This window comes from Nomascus leucogenys, chromosome 7b (genome assembly GCF_006542625.1).
Source record: "Nomascus leucogenys isolate Asia chromosome 7b, Asia_NLE_v1, whole genome shotgun sequence".
Lineage (NCBI taxonomy): Eukaryota > Metazoa > Chordata > Mammalia > Primates > Hylobatidae > Nomascus > Nomascus leucogenys.
Genome location: NC_044387.1, coordinates 13,772,108 through 13,790,054, shown reverse-complemented (window position 1 = coordinate 13,790,054; position 17,947 = coordinate 13,772,108). Strand labels below are relative to the sequence as shown.

The following is a 17,947-nucleotide window of genomic DNA, read 5'->3' as shown; positions in this document are numbered from 1 at the left end:
TCAAGCAATTCTCTGCCTCAGTCTACTGAGTAGCTGGGATTGCAGGCACCCACCACCATGCTTGGCTAATTTTTGTGTTTTTAGTAGAGACAGGGTTTCACCATCTTGGCCAGGCTGGTCTTGAACTCCTGACCTCATGATCCACCCTCCTCGGCCTCCCAAAGTGCTGGGATTACAGGCATGAACCACCGCGCCCGGCTGATAGACCATTTTTTAGGGTCATTAGTTTGATGTGCAGCTGTTAAATCTTCAGACTTAAGTTATGGAGAGTGAGCCTCCCTTTCTACTCTTGCCCTGGACCCCACAAGTGTTAGGGGTGAGCCTGGAGAGAGAGATAATTGAGATTGGTGGGGGCTTGGTGGTGTGGCCCCAGCAGAATGAGGCTGAGTTGAACAGGGAGTTTTGAACATTGGACCCTTCTAGAGTAGACTTTTCCGGGCCACGTGGTACAGGGCTTACCTTCTCTTAGGTCTGTGCGGCGTGTAGGTGTCATCTGCTTGCCATCACCTTTCTCTTGAACCCCAGGAGAGCTGTACAGTGAGTATGCTTCCCCCCGCATCTTAGATAGCACTGTTATCTTAGATAGCTGTTTTGGGGCATGACAGGTCATCCTTCCAATGGGGCCTTTCTCTGATGTCAAAGGTCAAATCCTCCTGTTAGCATTCCATCTTGTCTTTCTCATCTCTTCAAGTTAAGAGAGTCCCAGGGACCCTCCCCATTCTTCTGCCACTCCATGGCTCCCCTCTTCCTGAGGGGCACCCCTCTGCAGGGAGCCCCCTGAGTAAACTGGTAGGGTCATGACCATTCCAAACTGCACAACTTCACGGGGGAAAATGGAAACCCTGGAGTGTAATTGGGATGTTGAGTGGGGCTGCTTTATTCTAAAAGAGAAAACTCAAGGACGTCATGCTCTCTGTCTTCAAATATCTGAGGGGCTGTCATGCTGAAAAGGGAAGGGATTTATTCAGTGTTGTTGGAGTGTGAAGGAAGAGGTGGATTAAAATTCAGTGTGCAGAGAAGACTTTTGCCAAAGAGTGCTGCTTAGCACTGGCTGGTGCTATCTTTGGAGGGGGTGAACCCGCTGTCACTGGAGGCGTGCAAGTATCCCTAAAGGATATTTAATAGGGAACTCATGATCTAGAGAGTGGGGGGACACCCTACTGTACAGCATCTAAACCTCTTATCCCCAATAATCTGTAGCTTTAGGATTGTTTTAAATAGGATGCCAGGAGTTGGGAAAGGAATTAAAGAAATTCACTGAAGTGAGGACCAAGCTATAAAAAAAATCTTTATTTCATGTACCAGGATTTTTTTTTTCAGTTTTCTGCTTTTTAAAATTTTTTTTCTGTTAACAGTCTGAAAAAAAAAAAAAGGACTCACCAAGAAAATAAATGGAGGTTAGTTTCTTGAACTGGTCTGAGCTGGACATGAGCAATCATCCACACCCTGGGAAGCAATGCCCTTGCAGTTCCGGTCCTGGCTCCTTCCCTCCAGACCCCCTAGCCCCTTCTCAGCCATGACAATGTCACCCCACACCCCAGTGGCTTTCTTCAAGCAGACCCAGAACCCAGGCCTTGCGCCATGGAAAGAAGCACTGATCGCCTTTCCCAGACGCTCTGCCACAATTCAGAGAACTGGAGCTAGTTTTTCTCTTCAGACAGTGCCCGCTTGGGTGCAGTTTTCTTGAGGCCTCTCCCTTCTCCCTTCGCTCTTGTCCTTGATCCCTTTAGGTCTGGAATCTAGTGGGATGGCGGGCAAGATTGGGGTGGGAGCGGGGTAGAGTTCAGTTTCTGCCCAGACTGAGGACAACCTGGTTGTTGTTACCACACCTTGAATTGTCTCCCATCGTTCTGCCCCAGGGCCCATGACCTCCCCCTGTACTTCTGGGGTGGGCTGGCCGATGTTCTGCCCTGTGCTGACCTGGGAAAATAATTTTCCTTTCCCAGGCAAAAGACAGGAAAGGCAGGTGAGATGTGCAAGCTCAAAAAGCCTTGCTAGCCATTCTCTAGAACTCCCCAGAGAGCTCAACCTCAGGAAATGCCGGTGTCAAGAAAAATGCAAACTGAGGGAGACTCGCAGGCAGAGGCAGGGCGCCTCACCTTGACCTTCAGTCACCTGGGAGTGACTTGCAGGCTGTTCTGAAATTTCCAGCTCAGGAAAGCTGTTGGATTTCTGTCAGTCTGAACTGGCCCTTGTCACTCTGGGAAAGAAAGGGGAGAAACACAGGATGCCCCTGAACGTTAGTCTGTGGTGCAAGTTTAACTTTTGGGTTGGTCCTTATACTGGGATGGAACTGCTAAAATTTTCCTCTCCATTCCCTCAGCCTTGAGCGCTCCCAGTAAACCTCGGAGGATCCTCTTTTTCACAGACCCCCAAAGACACTGGGAAAGCCCTGGTGGCAGATCTCTTCTCCCAAGGAAGCCTCCTTAACTCTCCATGATCGCAGCAAGGGGACACAAAGTGAAGAAGGGCTTTGGGGACCCCTGCGTCTTTCCACTCTTTGCCTGAACAGCATTATGTTTGCTCACATGTGTGTATTTTTGCTTTGACATTGGATGTGGGGGCAGGGGTTTGGGGAGCACAGTGAGGAGGTATATGGTGTGTGTATGTGTGTCTGAGAGGCTGACTGATGATGAGCCTGGGGGCTTGATGGCAGCTGTCCTGGTCATCCCTGGCATATCCTCGGGGCAGGTGGCAGATCTTAAGTCACAGATACATAGAGCAAGAATGGGCCTTTAGTGCTTATCTGGGTCAATCCACATGCTTACACGGGGGGAAAATTAAGGCCCAGAGAGGCCATGCAGCAAGGAATTCCGGAATTCAGTCCTGGATTCTAGATGGGTGCCCTTCCCATGCATGCGAGTGGTGTGTGTGTGTGTGTGTGTGTGTGTGTGTATGTGTGCATGTGTGTGTTCAAGTGTGTGCTGTGTTGGGAGGGCTTGAATGAACACAAAGGCCAGTGCGGAGTTGTTGTGGTCCATGGCGTCGGAGGGCATGAGTCAATTTCCTTTGAGCCACGCCCCTGGCTGTGTATGGGATGGAAGGGTTGAGACTGAGTGTGTCCCTGTGAGTGACTGCAGTGCTGGGCTAAGTGGATTGTGTATGTGTGTGTGAACGTGCCTGTGTGCGTGTGGGGTGGGTGGTCTCTTTCTTTATTGGATTCTGTCTTCCCCCATTCACAGCACCTTCCTGGTCTGAGGAAGCCACCTTTCCATCACAGACACCCCCTGCAGCTCACTGGGACCTTCCCCTACTCCCTCCAACCTTCAAGCCCAGCTCTCACCTCTCACAACGGTTTTGCTTTGTTTTTGTAAATGGATTTGTATATTCGTTTTCTGTTTTTTTTCTTTACAAGTTCCCTGCTAAAGTTTAAGTCCCCCACCCCGCCCCATTTTTTGTTTTCACAGTTTAAAGCTGGAAAAGAATTAAAAGAAAAATACTATCTGATTTTCTTGCAAGTAAATCCACTTATTTTATATTTACATTTATTTATAGTCTGTGGTTTTTTTATTAAAAAAAATCACCACTTGTTTTTCCTTTTTCTTTTGTAAAAAGAAACCTTTTTGCAGTGTCATTGTTGAACCCGCTGGGCCCCAAGGGGGCATCAGTGAGTCCAAGGACCCCCAAAGGGTCAATGAACCCCCTTCCCAGGGGACTGGGGGGCTTATGAGTCAGGGGGTCCACCATCGCCCCAGGGTCATCAGGTGGCCCTGAGGTGAGGGGTGAGGAGGGAGAGCTGTTTCATGTCCCCCGGGGGGTGGGCATCTCCTGACCCCAAGGACAGGAGCTTGGGGACATGACCCCAAGAGGCTCACCCTGAGGATTCTGGGGTTTCCGGCATCTTGGTAAGCCACCGGCAGCCTCCCCTCTCCTTCCCTTTCCTCAAGGCCTAGGAAGTCATCACAGTGGGTTAAGGAGCATTAAGGACTGGGAACCTGGAGCCAGGCAAGCCCCAAGTGTACCCCCCTCCAGGCACCCTAACGGAGAGGAGGGACAAGGGCTCGGTCACCTGGAGGCCTACAGTTGCCCCATCAATGCTAGGCGGAGCCGGCTCGAGCCCTGAGCCTTCCTGGCGTTCCTGGGGCACCCACCCAGGGGCTCCAGGGACCTGGCAGTGACTGCAGGCTCACCTGGCCCCAGGGCCCCTGAGTCTCGCCCCCCACTCTCCCAGGGAGGCAGGGCCCGCTGGGGGTTAAAGGGAACAGAAAAGTAACTCTCCCCGCGTTAAAAAAAGAAAAAAGTAACGTAAACCCTGAAAAATACAAAGGACATCCCCTTTCCTTTCTGTTCTCATTTTTTTTGCTTTAATGTTATCTTGGTTCCCTTTTATTTTTTCATTTAAATTGATTTTTATTAAATGTTAAAATAATGGTACATGGGAAATCATGCATTTTCTTTTAGATTTATTTTCTATTTTTAATTTTTTATCCCTCTCGCTTTTTTTTTAAAGTTTGTTTTTCTTCCCTCGTTTATATTTTCCCACATTTCCTGTTGTTTTGCTTCTTTGTTCCTCTTATATTTTGTTCTTTTTTTTAAAATTTACTTGTTATGTTTTTCTCTTTTTTTGTGTGTGTGTGAGAGTTTTTTCGTTTTTTGTTTTTTTGTTTTTTTGTTGTTTGTTTTTGCTTTTGGAAGGTCTCCCAGCCCATGGTCTGGGTCCCCCCGCCCCACCCCGCCCCCGGGGACCGCGCCCTCCTCCCGCGGTCTTCTGGCGAGGCCCGCGGTCTTTATACGGGGGTGGTCCGGCGGTTGGCTGTGTTGGAGTGGAGAGAGTCCTTGTTCTCCTTCTGGATACAGTTGTGAACCTGGAGGAAGCTGTTATCCCTGTCGGAGTTGTAGGTGGCGGTGGGCGTGGTGGCGGCCTTCAGGGGGTCCCTGCTGAGCGTGTACATGGAGATCTCCGTGGACGGCAGGGTGTTGAAGCCCTTGATGCCCACGGGGGAGGCGTCCCTGGAGTGTGAGGGCTCCGTGGAGCGCGAGCTGGAGCGGCTGCGGCGCTGGTAGCGGTAGCGGTAGCTGGGGATGCGGGTGATGGCAGAGGCCTGGAGGTAGTCCGTGGCGCGGGCCGTGGCCCGCAGCTGTTTGTGCCGGTCGATAAACATGTGCACCGCCAGCACCCCGACCATCTCGGCGATGATGAAGGACAGGGCCCCGAAGTAGAAGGACCAGCCGTATGAGTAACTATTCTTTTTGGAGTCGCTCTTGGAGGGGTCTCCGGCATTGGCAGATATGTACACTATGATGCCAATGATGTTACTCAGACCTGCGGGGCGCAGGGTGTCGGGGTGGGGGATCAGAGAGAAGGACGTTAGTTTCTCAGGAAGTCGGCCACAGGGCAGCTGTAAAGGACGGGGACAGCTGTGTGGGCCTTCCCTGGTCCCGCGTTTTCATGAACAGGTGGGGCGGTGTAGAGGGACATCGCAAGCTTCCCCTTAACATTTTATCTTTCCATTCAGAGAGAGCCACAAGGGAAGCGCTAATGGAAACAGACATGGGCAGGGCGGGAGAAGGGAGGCATTTCACAAGGCGCTAAGTAACTAATAATAGATGTTGTTCATTGAGCCTTCTCTACCTGCTTTCACTGCTTGGTGCTTCTCAAGCAAGGCACAGATGAAGAAACAAGCACAGAGAGGTTAAGGAACTTGCTTAAGGCTGCACAGGGCTTCAAAGCTGGTGTAGCAGCGGGTGAAGGCAGGCTCCTGGAGCCAGGCTGGCCTGCGTTCAAAGCCTTCGCAAGTTAACCTTGGTTTGAGTTTCCAGATCTGTAGAATGGGAGTAAGGTTAAGCCTTACTCTTCAGGGCCACGGAGAGGGTTAAATGGGTGAATACATGTGCGTACTCTTAGATGTTGGTGGTTCCTTTTTTTTTTTAAGATGCAGTCTTGCTCTGTCACCCAGGCTGGTGGAGTGCAGTGGTGTGATCATAGCTCACTGCAGTCTCAAACTCCTGAGATCAAGCAATCCTCCCACCTTAGCCTCTCTAGTAGCTGGGATTATGGATGCGTCACCATGCCCAGCTGATTAAAAGAAAAAAATTTTTGTAGTGACGCGGTCTTGAGGCCTCGCTGTGTTGCCCAGGCTGGTCTCGGACTCCTGAGCTCAAGCAATCCTCCTGTCTCAGCCTCCCAAAGTGTTGGGATTGCAGGCGTGAGCCACTGCACCCGGCCTGATGTTGGTCATTCTTATTAAATGGCTCAGGCTACACCCAGGTTCTTTTTCTGGCATCTGAAGTGAGTGTGACTCATCTGTCATGTAACTGGGCTGAGACATCTGGATGTGGGTGCCTGCCTGCTCCCACCTGAGTAGAACAGTGAAGGGAGAGTTCACCCTTGGTTTCCAAGGTGAAGCTGAGTATCCCATAGGGGTTGGAACAGCGAGGCACTTGGGTGCCCTCTCTCCAGCCTCCTCATGGGTTTACTTGCACCAGGAGGGGAAAGGGTAAGTGGCAATTTGCCAAGTACTCTGAGAGGAAGTGGGGATTTGGGCCTTTTTTCAAGTGGTGGGAAGAAGATGGGGTATGGGGATGCTCCTGGAGAATTTGATACAGGCTCAGGCGTTGCTACAGGACAGGAGCCCCCACCACCACCTTCCTCCCCTGCAACACGACCTAGTGCAAGTCCTGGAGATTCCTCTCCTCTCTCCCCATATCTCTCTGCCAGGCCCTCGTGGCCCCTGAGCATCCAGACCCCAGCCCTTTTCCCAGTGGCAGGACTGGATCGGTGGCTGTTACCTGCAGACACGAAGAAGATGCCGGCACTCAGGATGATGTTGTGTCGAGTTTTGTAGAACTCGCTGGCTGCGATGCAAAGGCCACCCATGAAAAGCAGAATCACACTCAGAATCGGGAAAATGCTCGAGGCCCTCACGGCCCCTGTGGAACACAGAGGGTCAGGAAGAAAGAGAACGGCATGGCTGTGAGACTGAGGCACACAGAGGCAGGTGGGAGAGCAGCCCTGAGGCGCTGGGGGTTTATGGACACAGCCTTAGAGAAGAGGTTGCTTTGCAATCCTAAGGAGGGAGAGATAGCGAGCAGGCCACTGCCCAGCTCACAGCCCAGCAGGAGCTCCCCACTGCCTCCAGGGCCAAACTCCAGCACACTGTCAGGCACACAGGGCCCTGTGTGACTTGGCCTCTGCCCACTTCCAGCTCCCACGGCTCCCAGTCCTCATGTTCTCTCTTGTCCCACCACATCAAACTTCCCACGACATGTCATTTCATGCTGCTGACTTTTGAAATACAGAGCTTCCAACTGGAATGTCTTTCCTATTCTTCACTCAGCAAACTCTTCTTCATCCCTCAAAACCCAGTTTGAAGTCCCCTCTTCTGTAAAGCCTTCCCTGACTTCCTTAGGCAAAGTTATGAGCTCCCTCGTTTGCGCTTTGGGGCCCTTGGGCACATTGAGAGGCAGTGTGGTATAGTGGTTAGGTGCAACCACATGGGTTGGATTTGAGTCTGGCTGCAGCATTTATTAGCTGTGCAATAAAAAAAGTATCTCACCTCTGTGTGCCTCAGTTTCCTCATCTGTAAAGCAGGGATGGTAATAATGCCAAGCTCCTAAGATTGTTGTGAGGATTAAATGAGTTGATTCAGGCAATGCACTTAGATAAGTTTCTGGTGTCTATAATAAACATTCAATGCATGATATTATAATAAATATTTGTGCATACATATGCTTCCACCATGAGCCACGGGGTCATGAGACAAGGACTGTGGCTTTACAAAGAAAAAGTTTCTTGTCTTTATCCTCTCTGTCCAACGACACAGTAGGCTGCCAACAGAAGCTCATTAAGTGAATAAATGTGGGGTCATGGTCCAGAAGGAAGGAACAGGCACATTGCAAAGAAAACAAAGTAAGAAGAGAAACCCTTCTGGATAGGGACTGACAAACAGGACCGGAGAAGAAAAGAATATGGTAATGAAAAGGGAGAAACAGAAGGTGAGGGCCAGGGCTCCTACAGTTGGGGGTGGATGGGAGAAAAGAGGGGCAGGCGGCTAAGGGCAGAGTTTGGGGCTACATGTGTTTGTGGGGGGAGCAGCACCTGAATGAGGACCCAGAGGTGTTGGGGAGCTCTTCACAAAGTGTCCTTGCGAAGTAAAACATTTTTTTCGTGTCCAAATTCGAATAGGCAGTGAGTGACCTCAGGACCCAGCTCCGTGTCCTGGGAGCCATGGGCCAGGCAGGAGGCAGAGCCGGCTTGAGGCAGGGGTGAGGGAAAATATGTCTTCTTTATTATTATTATTTTTTGAGATGGAGTCTCCCCATCACCCAGGCTGGAGTGCAGTTGTCCGATCTCGGCTCACTGCAACCTCTGCCTCCTGGGTTCAAGTGATTCTCCTGCCTCAGCCTCCCAAGTAGCTGGGATTACAGGCATGCGCCACCATGCCCGGCTAATTTTTGTACTTTTAGTAGAGACGGGGTTTCACTATGTTGGCCAGGCTGGTCTCAAACTCCTGACCTCATGATCTGCCCACCTTGGCCTCCCAAAGTGCTGGGATTACAGGCATGAGCCACAGTGCCCGGCCAAAGATGTCTTCTTTAAGTGTTGCTTAAGTGGTTTCTAAGGAAGTTCAGTCCTGATAATTACAGGGCCCTTTGTCCAAGCCCAGGGACTGGTCAGGGAGGTTGGTTTTAGAGGGGAAGGTGTCAGGAGTGGAGCTTTCTCTTATCGCCATCCCCGTCCCCACCCCTTTGGGTGGCAGTGTGTTCAAGAAGGATCTGTGAGAAGAGAATTTCTCTATATAGAACTGTAGGGATTTTTCTTTTTCTTTTTTAAAATTTATTTTTATTTTTATTTTTATTTTTTTGAGATGGAATCTTGCTCTGTTGCCCAGGCTGGAGTGCAGTGGTGTGATCTCGGCTCACTGCAGCCTCCACCTCCCGGGTTCAAGCGATTCTCCTGCCTCAGCTTCCCAAGTAGCTGGGACTACAGGTGTGCGCCATCACACCTGGCTAGTTTTTGTATTTTTAGTAGAGATGGGGTTTCACTATTTTGGCCAGGCTGGTCCTGAACTCCTGACCTCAAGTGATTTGCCCGCCTCGGCCTCCCAAAGTGTTGGGATTACAGGTGTTAAAAGGGGATTTTAGGCAGTTTGCTGAGATGTGTGTGATGGAAAAACTCTTCTTCTGTCCCCGCCATGGATCTGCAGCATAGTCTACACAGCTCACAAATGGGTGAGTGGGTTATTTTGGGGGGACTTGAAGAAGGGCAGAGCTCTTGGGGCAAAACCAAGCTGCATATAGGGAAGCAGGGGTGGGAGGATGGGGGCTGGGGGTGGCTGGGCTACTCTGCAGTCTCAGCACCCTCCTTCTCTTGGGCGGGATGGGGCTGCTCCCTCCACAGACCCCAGGTAGGTGTTCTCTCCTTGCAAATCATTGCTAAGACAACACGCTGTATCCCTAACCTGATCCCCCAGCCCAAACACACCCACATCCACACCCACGCGTGACAGACATGCATGACTAAAAAGCCACCTTAACTCTCATCTTTATAAGCACATGAGGATGGTGACAGCTGATTGAAAACCCAGGATAAGAGACAGAATATTTGTTAAGCACCCATTCGGTGTTCGGTCTTGAGCAGGTACCTAACATATATGATATAATTTCATCCTCATAACAGTCTGGCAGGGTGTGTTTTTTTGCCCCAATTTACAGACAAGAAAACTGAGGTTCAGAGAGCGAAACTCCCCTGCCACCCAGCTAGTGAACCAGGATTCATATCCAGACCAGCTCAACTTTTGGAGCACCCCGTAGTCTCCCTATGTGGCTTCCAAGGAGCCCAGGAAGGGTTGGTGCCACAGGGCCTGGAGAACGGGGTTTGGGTCCCAGCTGTGCCACTCACTTACTGTGTGGCTAAGGCAGGTGGCTCACCTCCTCTGTTTTTCTCCTGTGTAACATGGGGTATGGACCCTTAGGTGGTCTCTTTTTGTTTGTTTTAGAGACACAGTCCTGCTCTATACTCCAGGCTGGAGTGCAGTGGCACGATCTTGACTCACTGCAACCTCCGTCTTCGGGGTTCAAGCAATCCTCCTGCCTCAGCCTCCCAAGTAGCTGGGATTATAGGCACCAGCCACCATGCCAGGCTAATTTTTGTATTTTTAGTAGAGATGGGTTTTTGCCATGTTGGCCAGGCTGGTCTCAAACTCCTGACCTCAGGTGATCCACCTGGCCTCCCAAAGTGCTGGGATTGCAGGCCTGAGCCACCGCGCCCGGCCGTTAGATAGTTTCTAATAGCTCTGCCCTTTCCATGTGGACATGTTCCTGGCCAGCCACAAAGGGGAATGACAGAAGAAAGAAGGAAAGAAAGAAAGAGGTCGGTGTGGCTTCCGAGGCGCAGCAGCAGCAGCTCAGAGGAACAGGCAGAAGAAAGGCTGTGGCCTTCCCCCTCCAAGAAAGTGGGCTCTTATTACCCACAGGATGCCTGCAGGTGGCCGATCCAATTGTGCCCTCACAGCAAATGGACTCACAGCAGCCCAGGGCTTGATTTTTCCAGTTGAGCCCCATCTGCTGTGGGAACCCGGATGCCCCAGCTCAGCCTTCCTGCCAGCAGGGGGAGGGAGCGTCGGCAGCGGAGGGAGCTGGGATGCATGCGTGTGTGCAGCCAGAGGCCAGGCATGTGTGGACAAGATGGAGGGCGGCAGGAGAGGAGGGAGGGGTCTGCTGGGTTGCAGCCAGCAAAGAGCAATGTGGAGGAATCAGAACGGCTTCAGAAGCCACCAGGGCAGCATATGACATGCTCTAAATAATGACCACCAGTGGGGAATACAAACAGAAGCCTCTTTGGCACAGCAGAGCCAGCCCCAAGCTCTGGCCTTTCTTGGAAGAGGCCCCTTTGCCCAGAAAGAAGGCAACAGGCCAGGGGCGGTGGCTCATGCCCGTAATCCCAGCACTTTGGGAGGCCGAGGTGGGTGGATCACCTGAGGTCAGGAGTTCGAGACCAGCCTGGCTAACATGGTGAAACCCTGTCTCTACTGAAAAAAATACAAAAATTAGCCGGGCATGGTGGTGCGTGCCGGTAGTCCCAGCTACTGGGGGTGCTGAGGCAGCAGGATCGCTTCAACTTGGGAGGCGGAGGTTGCAGTGAGCTGAGATCGGGCCACTGCACCCCAGCCTGGGCAACAGAGCAAGACTCCATCTCAAAAAAAAAAAAAAGCAACATTGGGCAACCAGCACCATGCTTAGGCCACTAGCCTTGGCAGGGCCCAGATCCAGGTGGGCAGGAAGCTGGTTTAGGAGCAAGCGAGGACTCCTACATTGGAGAAGTTTCTTGAAGGAGGTATTTCTGGTTGGGTAGTGTCACAAACGGAATGGGGATTTTGGAGTTAGTCACACTTGACTTTGAATCCTGGCTTTGTCACTTATCAATAGTGTGACCCTTGGGCAAGGGTCATTACTGCTCTGAGCCTCAGTTTCTCCATCCTGTGAAATGGGAATAGTAAAAATAACCTTTAGCTTATAGGAATATTGTAAGGCCTTGCTGCTGCAAGTGTGGCCTGAGACCCAGCAGCATTGGCATCTGGTTAGAAAGGCAGCCCTGCCAGGCGTGGTGGCTCATGCCTGTAATCCCAGCACTTTGGGAGGCCGAGGTGAGCGGATCACCTGAGGTCAGGAGTTCGAGACCAACCTGGCCAGCATGGCGAAACCTTGCTTCTACTAAAAATACAAAAATTAGCCGGGCGTGATGGTAAGCGCCTGTAATCTCAGCTACTTGGGAGGCTGAGGCAGGAGAACCGCTTGAACCCGGGAGGCGGATGTTGCAGCGAGGTTCCATCTCAGAAAAAAAGAAAAAAGAAATGCCGCCCCTCAGCTCTTTACCCCAACTGAGTCATAATCTGCATTTTAATGAGATCCCCAGAGCAAGATTTGCATGCATATGAAAGTTTGAGAAGTGCTGTTATAAGAATTAAATTGGGGCTGGGCTCGGTGGCTCACACCTGTAATCCCAGCACTTTGGGAGGCCGAGGTGGGTGGATCACTTGAGGTCAGGAGTTCAAGACCAGCCTAGCCAATATAACGAAACCCCGTCTCTACTAAAAATGAAAAAATTAGCTGGGCATGGTGGTGCACACCTGTAGCCCCAGTTACTCGGGGGGGCTGAGGCAGGAGGATCGCTTGAACACGGGAGGCAGAGGTTGCAGTGAGCCAAGATCTCACCACTGCACTCCAGCCTGGGCGTCACAGCAAGATTCTGTCTAAAAAAAAAAAAAAAAAAAAAAGAATTACATTGGGTCCTACCTTTTACTGTGTCTCACACTGGAAGGTGAACAGTAAAAGGTAGCAATTTTTATTTCTGAGGTCCCTCTTCCCAAAACATCAGTCCAGACATAACTTCCCTATAAACTGTCCTGACTTCCTACAAAGCCAAGTGTGGTCTTGTTGCCAAAATCTATCACAAGAGTCAGGAAATATCTGATTTATTTAATGAACAAATATTTACTGGTCTCCTATGAGTAAGCATATGGCACTTCACATTACGTGCCAACATTTATGGAGCCCCTCCCCTGTACCAGGCCTTGTTCTAAGAGTGGTGTAAACCTCATACCAGCCCCATGAAGCCATGGGCTTTGGCTTCAAGGAGATTACACACGCCTAAAGCTGACATTGGCAAACTTGTTCTGTGAAGGGAAAGACAGCAAATATTTTCGTCTTTGCTGGCCATATGGTCTCAGTTGCAATTTCTTAACTTTGCAGTTGTAGCACATAAACAGCCATAAACAATATGTAAACAAATGAACGTGGTTGGCTTCCAATAAAACTTTATTTACAAAATCACTTTCGGAGGCCGAGGGGGCTGGATCACCTGAGGTCAGGAGTTCGAGACCAGCATGGCCAACATGGCGAAACCCCATCTCTACTAAAAATACAAAAATTAGCCGGGTGTGGTGGCGCATGCCTGTAGTCCCAGCTACTCGGGAGCCTGAGGCAGGAGAATCGCTTGAACCCAGGAGGCAGAAGTTGCAGTGAGCTGAGATCAAGCCACTGCACTCCAGCCTGGGCAGTGGGTGACAGAGTGAGTGAGACTCCACCTCAAAAAAAAAAAAAATCATGTGATGGGCTGGATGAGCTGGATTTGGCCTGCTAGTCATACTTGGCCAGCTGTGGCCAAGAGTATACTCTGTATTGGGGAAAAGGCCACATGGTCCAGAGCAGGGAAATACTTTGCTCTAGGCTAGCTGTGAATCCAGTGAGCAAATATGGACTGAGTGCCCACCACTGTGCCAGGCCTGGTCTTGGCATGAGAGACATGAGGGGTGCAAAACAGGCCTGGTTCCTGTCTTTCTAGAGCTTATACTCTCATGAAGGACATGTATGCCATCAGATAATCACACAGCCTGGATAACATGCTATGAAAGAAAAGTACCTATATGGCACCATGAGGGTACGTGACAGGCTAATATCACATGTAGACAACTAATGTCCACAGAGAGCTGAGAGTATGCCGAGGACTGTTTTGAACACTGCACATACATACACTTGTTAGTTCTCATTACAACTCTATGAAGTAAGTACTTTATATTATTTTTATTTTTAAAATTTATTTTAGTTCTACTTATTACATTATCTTAAGCAGCATATAATAATATGGCCTCTGAAATGTGATAGACCTGGATTCAAATCGAATGCTTTTATTTTTTAATTTTTAATTATTATTATTTTTTTTGAGACAGAGTCTCGCTCTGTCGCCCAGGCTGGAGAGCAGTGGCGTGATCTCAGCTCACTGTAACCTCTGCCTCCTGGGTTTGAGTGATTCTTGTGTCTCAGCCTCCCAAGTAGCTGAGATTACAGGCCATGTGCCATCACATCTGGCTAATTTTTGTATTTTTAGTAGAGACGGGGTTTCACCATGTTGGCCAGCCTGGTCTTGAACTTCTGGCCTCAAATGATATGCCTGCCTCAGCCTCCCAAAGTGCCGGGAGTATAGGCATGAGCCACCACACATGGCCTGAATAAGTACTTTAATTATCCCCACTATACAGAGACCAAACTGAAGCAAGGAGAGGTTAAGCCATTTGTTCAAGGTTTGTGAATCCAGGCAGTCTGACTCTAGGGTCTGTGCGTCTAACCACTGCATTCCCTTCTTTTCAGGCTCTACACTTTGCTGCCCTTCAAAGAATCCTCTGAGCTTATGTGGGGATCAGGATGGGTCTCCCTGAGGAAGTGGTGGTAGAGCTGACCTCTGGCGAATAAGGAGCAGCTAATTAGGCACAATGAAGGCAGGGCTGTGGGAGAGAAAGCAGCAGGAGCTGGAGGTGGAGGAGGCATGGCTCGTTCAGAGACCTGGAAGAAGGCTGGATCACGAGGAGCCAGTGGAGGAGTGTGGGGAGCACCTAAGGAGAGGAGGCAGGCGGGTCCGGGCCACGTGGGGCCTCATGGGTTGAGCTAAAGAGCTTAGCTTCATCCCGAGAGCAATGGGAAACTTTAAAGGGCTTAGAACAGGCAGGGCTGTCATGATCTGATTTGCATCTTAAGAAGCAAACGGATTACGAAGGGGTCAAGGGTGGCTCCAGGGAAGCGGTGAGAAGGCTACTGCAGCTGATCAGAGAGGAGTGATGTCGGTGGTACTGGCATCTTGGTACTTGGTACTTGGCGGTACTGGTGCTTGGGCCAGGGTAGGTACAAAGGGCATGGACAGAGGCAGATGTGTTTGAGAGATGTTTAGGAGGTGAATTGAAGCTTGATGGATGGATATGGGTAGTGAAGAGGGTGGCATTGAGGATAACTTCTAGGTTTCAGACTTGCCAGCTGGGTGGAAAAAACCACTTAGAGGCACTGGGAGAGGACCCAGCCTAGCAGTGAGTAGAGAGTAGGGGAGGAGGCTGGGTGCAGTGGCTCACACCTGTAATCCCAGCACTTTGGAAGGCCGAGGCCGGTGGATCACCTGAGGTCAGGAGTTCGAAACCAGCCTGGCCGACATGGTGAAACCCCATCTCTACTAAAAAAATACAAAATTAGCCAGAGGTGGTGGCGCATCCCTGTAAACCCAGCTACTTGGGAGGCTGAGGCAGGAGAATCGCTTGAACCTGGGAGGTGGAGGTTGCCGTGCGCCGAAATTGCACCATTGCACTCCAGCCTGGGCGACAAGAGCAGAACTCTGTCTCAACAAAACAAAACAAAACAAACAAACAAAAAAAGAGAGTAGAGGAGGAAGATGAAAAGGTTTGGCTTTGGACATGCTGAGTTCGAGATGCCTTGGGGATGTGCACATAGAGTGTGGGTGGGGCAGTTGGGTGTGCAGATGCGGAGCACAGGGGTGCCGTCTGGGTTGAAGCTATCTCACAGACACACAGAAGAGCTTGCCCATGGATGAGGAGAGGCTTAGGACTGAGGCTTGGGGAGCCCCAATGGTTAGTGACGGTCTCAAGAAGACCTTGGGCAAATGATAGTGTTCCTTGGCCCCATTTCCTTTTCTGTAAAATGGAGATGAAAATCTTAACTCCATCTACCTTAACGGGTTACAAGGATTAAGCAGGAAGAGGAATGTGGACGCTTTAGAAAATACAGGATGTCAGTGAACTATGAGCAATTTATAATTTTCTATGAAGGTGACAGAAATAAAGAGTATCCTAAGTGCCCAGGAGGCAAGCGACATCTTGCCTTCTGGAACGGGTAGCCTGAGCTATCCATTCTTTGCAAATCTGCTTTTTGGCCAAACTCCCTAGACAAATCATCTTGTGATCTTGTGCCTCGGTGGGCCCCAGCCTCTGTGGCCATCACGCTGTGACATGGTGCTTCATGGTGGGCATAGCCGGAGGCCAGGCCAGACAGGGCACTCAGGGCCCCGAGGCTTGCTCACTGTGTCTGGCAGCGGAGGAGGGTGGGCTGGTGGTCAGTGGGGGTGGGGATGTGACAACGGGGGGAGGTCAGGAGACCTGGGCCTGCTGTGCACTCTTTGCCTGGCTCTCCACGGGACCTGAGCGTGTGCTATCCCTTCTCTGGCCTCAGATCTGCACTCTGATGAGGTTGGAGTAGATGATCTCTAAGGCCCCGTCCCTCATTGATGGTCCTGTGCCCATCAAGACCTCTCCCCAGGGCCCACGCAGCCAGGCCATGCTGCTGCCTTACCTGTTCCCTGTGCGAGTAATGACCTTGAATCAAAATAGTCACCGTAATCAGGTATGTAGGGGGAGGGTTCCTTATTTTCTGTACCTAGTGTTAAGCTCTTATCCCATCTGGGATTTGACTCATCATTAGGAGGAATTAGGGTCATTAGCATCAATCCGCATTAGGGGATACAGTCTACAGTCACAGACCTGCACAGACCTGCTGGGTTGCAAGGAGCTTTCTAGTCTCTTGGGCATCTCTTCCCATCTTCTCCTTCCATGCTGTGCTGGCTGGTGTAGCCAATGGCCATGAGAAGGGATGCGTTTCAAAAAACACCTGTGTGATGCATGTTTATAGCAGTACAATTTGCAATTGCAAAAATGTGGAACCAACCCAAATACCTGTCCATCAATGAGTGGATAAAGACTGTGGTATACCTATGATGGAATACTACTCAGCAATAAAAAGGAATGAACTGACGGCATTTGCAGCAACCTGGGTGAGATTGGAGACTATTATTCTAAGTGAAGTGACTCAGGAATGGAAAACCAAACATTGTATGTTCTCACTCATAAGTGGGAGCTAACCTATGAGGATACAAAGGCATAAGAATGATAGAATGGACTCTGGGGATTCAGGGGGAAAGGGTGGGGAGAGGGTGAGGTATAAAAGCCTACAAATTGGGTTCAGTGTATGCTGCTTGGGTGATGGGTGCACCACAATCTCACAAATCACCACTAAAGAACTAACTCATGTAACCAAACACCACATGTTCCCCAACAACCTCTGGAAATAAAAAAAAAAACAAACAAACAAAAAACCCCAAAATGCCTCTGTGTGTGTGTGTGTGTGTGTGTGTGTATGTGTGTGTATGTGTGTGTGTGTGAGAGAGAGAGAGTCAGAAAGAGCCCAAAGAAGAAAGAGGAGAACAAAGATGGTGGGTGAGAAGGAGAAAGAGAAGTCAGATGCTATGGTTTGGAGCATGGGTTCCAGATGCAGCCTGCTTGGGGTCTCTTCCTGGACCCCCCACTGGCTGTGTAGCCTCTGTGCCTTGCCTTTCCCATCTGTGTGATGGGGACACTGGTCATCTCACCCTCATAGGGTGGTTGTGAAGATGAATTAAGATAATGTTTCAAGTGTCAGGCCTGGCACATCGTCAAGTGTTCAATGAACGTGTGCTATATATAATAGCACATGAAAAGCATTTTGGGAGCCCAGAGAGCTAACTTGGGGAGTACCATCTGTGCAGGATGCCGGTTACGTCCCTGCTTTCTGCTGTCAGTAGAGATTGGTGACCAGTCGCACAGGCTCAGGAGAAAGGCTGCCGGAGTCCATCTTCCTAGCTGTGACCTGGTCCCCCGGGGGCCTCTGCTGCCCCCTCTGCCATATGGAGATCACAAGCACACTTAGCTCACAGGATGCTATGAGGAGTAACTGAGTACACACACTTGAAGCAGTGAGAATAATGTCTGGTATACGAGGAGCACCAGCAAATCGTAGTCATCATTCCAGCGGAGCAAATTGTTGCTGTCTCTCACCGGGCTTCGGGTTACTGAGGCTGCTGTTTATTAAAGTGCGGGTTGTGACTCATTACTAGGTCATGAAATCGGTGTAGTGGTAGCAACCAGCCCTTAAAGAAATGAACAGGGGCCGGGCGCGGTGTCTCACGCCTGTAATCCCAGCACTTTGGGAGGCTGAGGCGGGCGGATCACGAGGTCAGGAGATCGAGACCATCCTGGCCGAAGTGGTGAAACCCGGCCTCTACTAAAAATACAAAAATTAGCCGGGCGTGGTGGCGCAGGCCTGTAGTCCCACCTACTCGGGAGGCTGAGGCAGGAGACTCACTTGAACCGGGGAGGCGGAGGTTGCAGTGAGCTGAGATCATGCCACTGCACTCCAGCCTGGC

At 50.5% G+C, this 17,947-nt stretch overlaps 1 protein-coding gene across 1 annotated transcript in view; it reads right to left on the bottom strand.

The window, feature by feature from the left end:
* Positions 1 to 2,865: 2,865 nt before the first annotated feature.
* Positions 2,866 to 17,947, bottom strand: part of CACNG2 (calcium voltage-gated channel auxiliary subunit gamma 2) — a 139,550-nt gene continuing 124,468 nt past the window's right edge. The window contains exons 3-4 of the mRNA XM_003264703.4: positions 6,730 to 6,870; positions 2,866 to 5,263 (exon numbers count right to left, since the gene is read on the bottom strand). Coding sequence (XP_003264751.1) covers positions 4,728 to 5,263; positions 6,730 to 6,870 — 677 coding nt within the window. The 3' untranslated portion in view covers positions 2,866 to 4,727. The remainder of the gene's footprint in view (positions 5,264 to 6,729; positions 6,871 to 17,947) is intronic.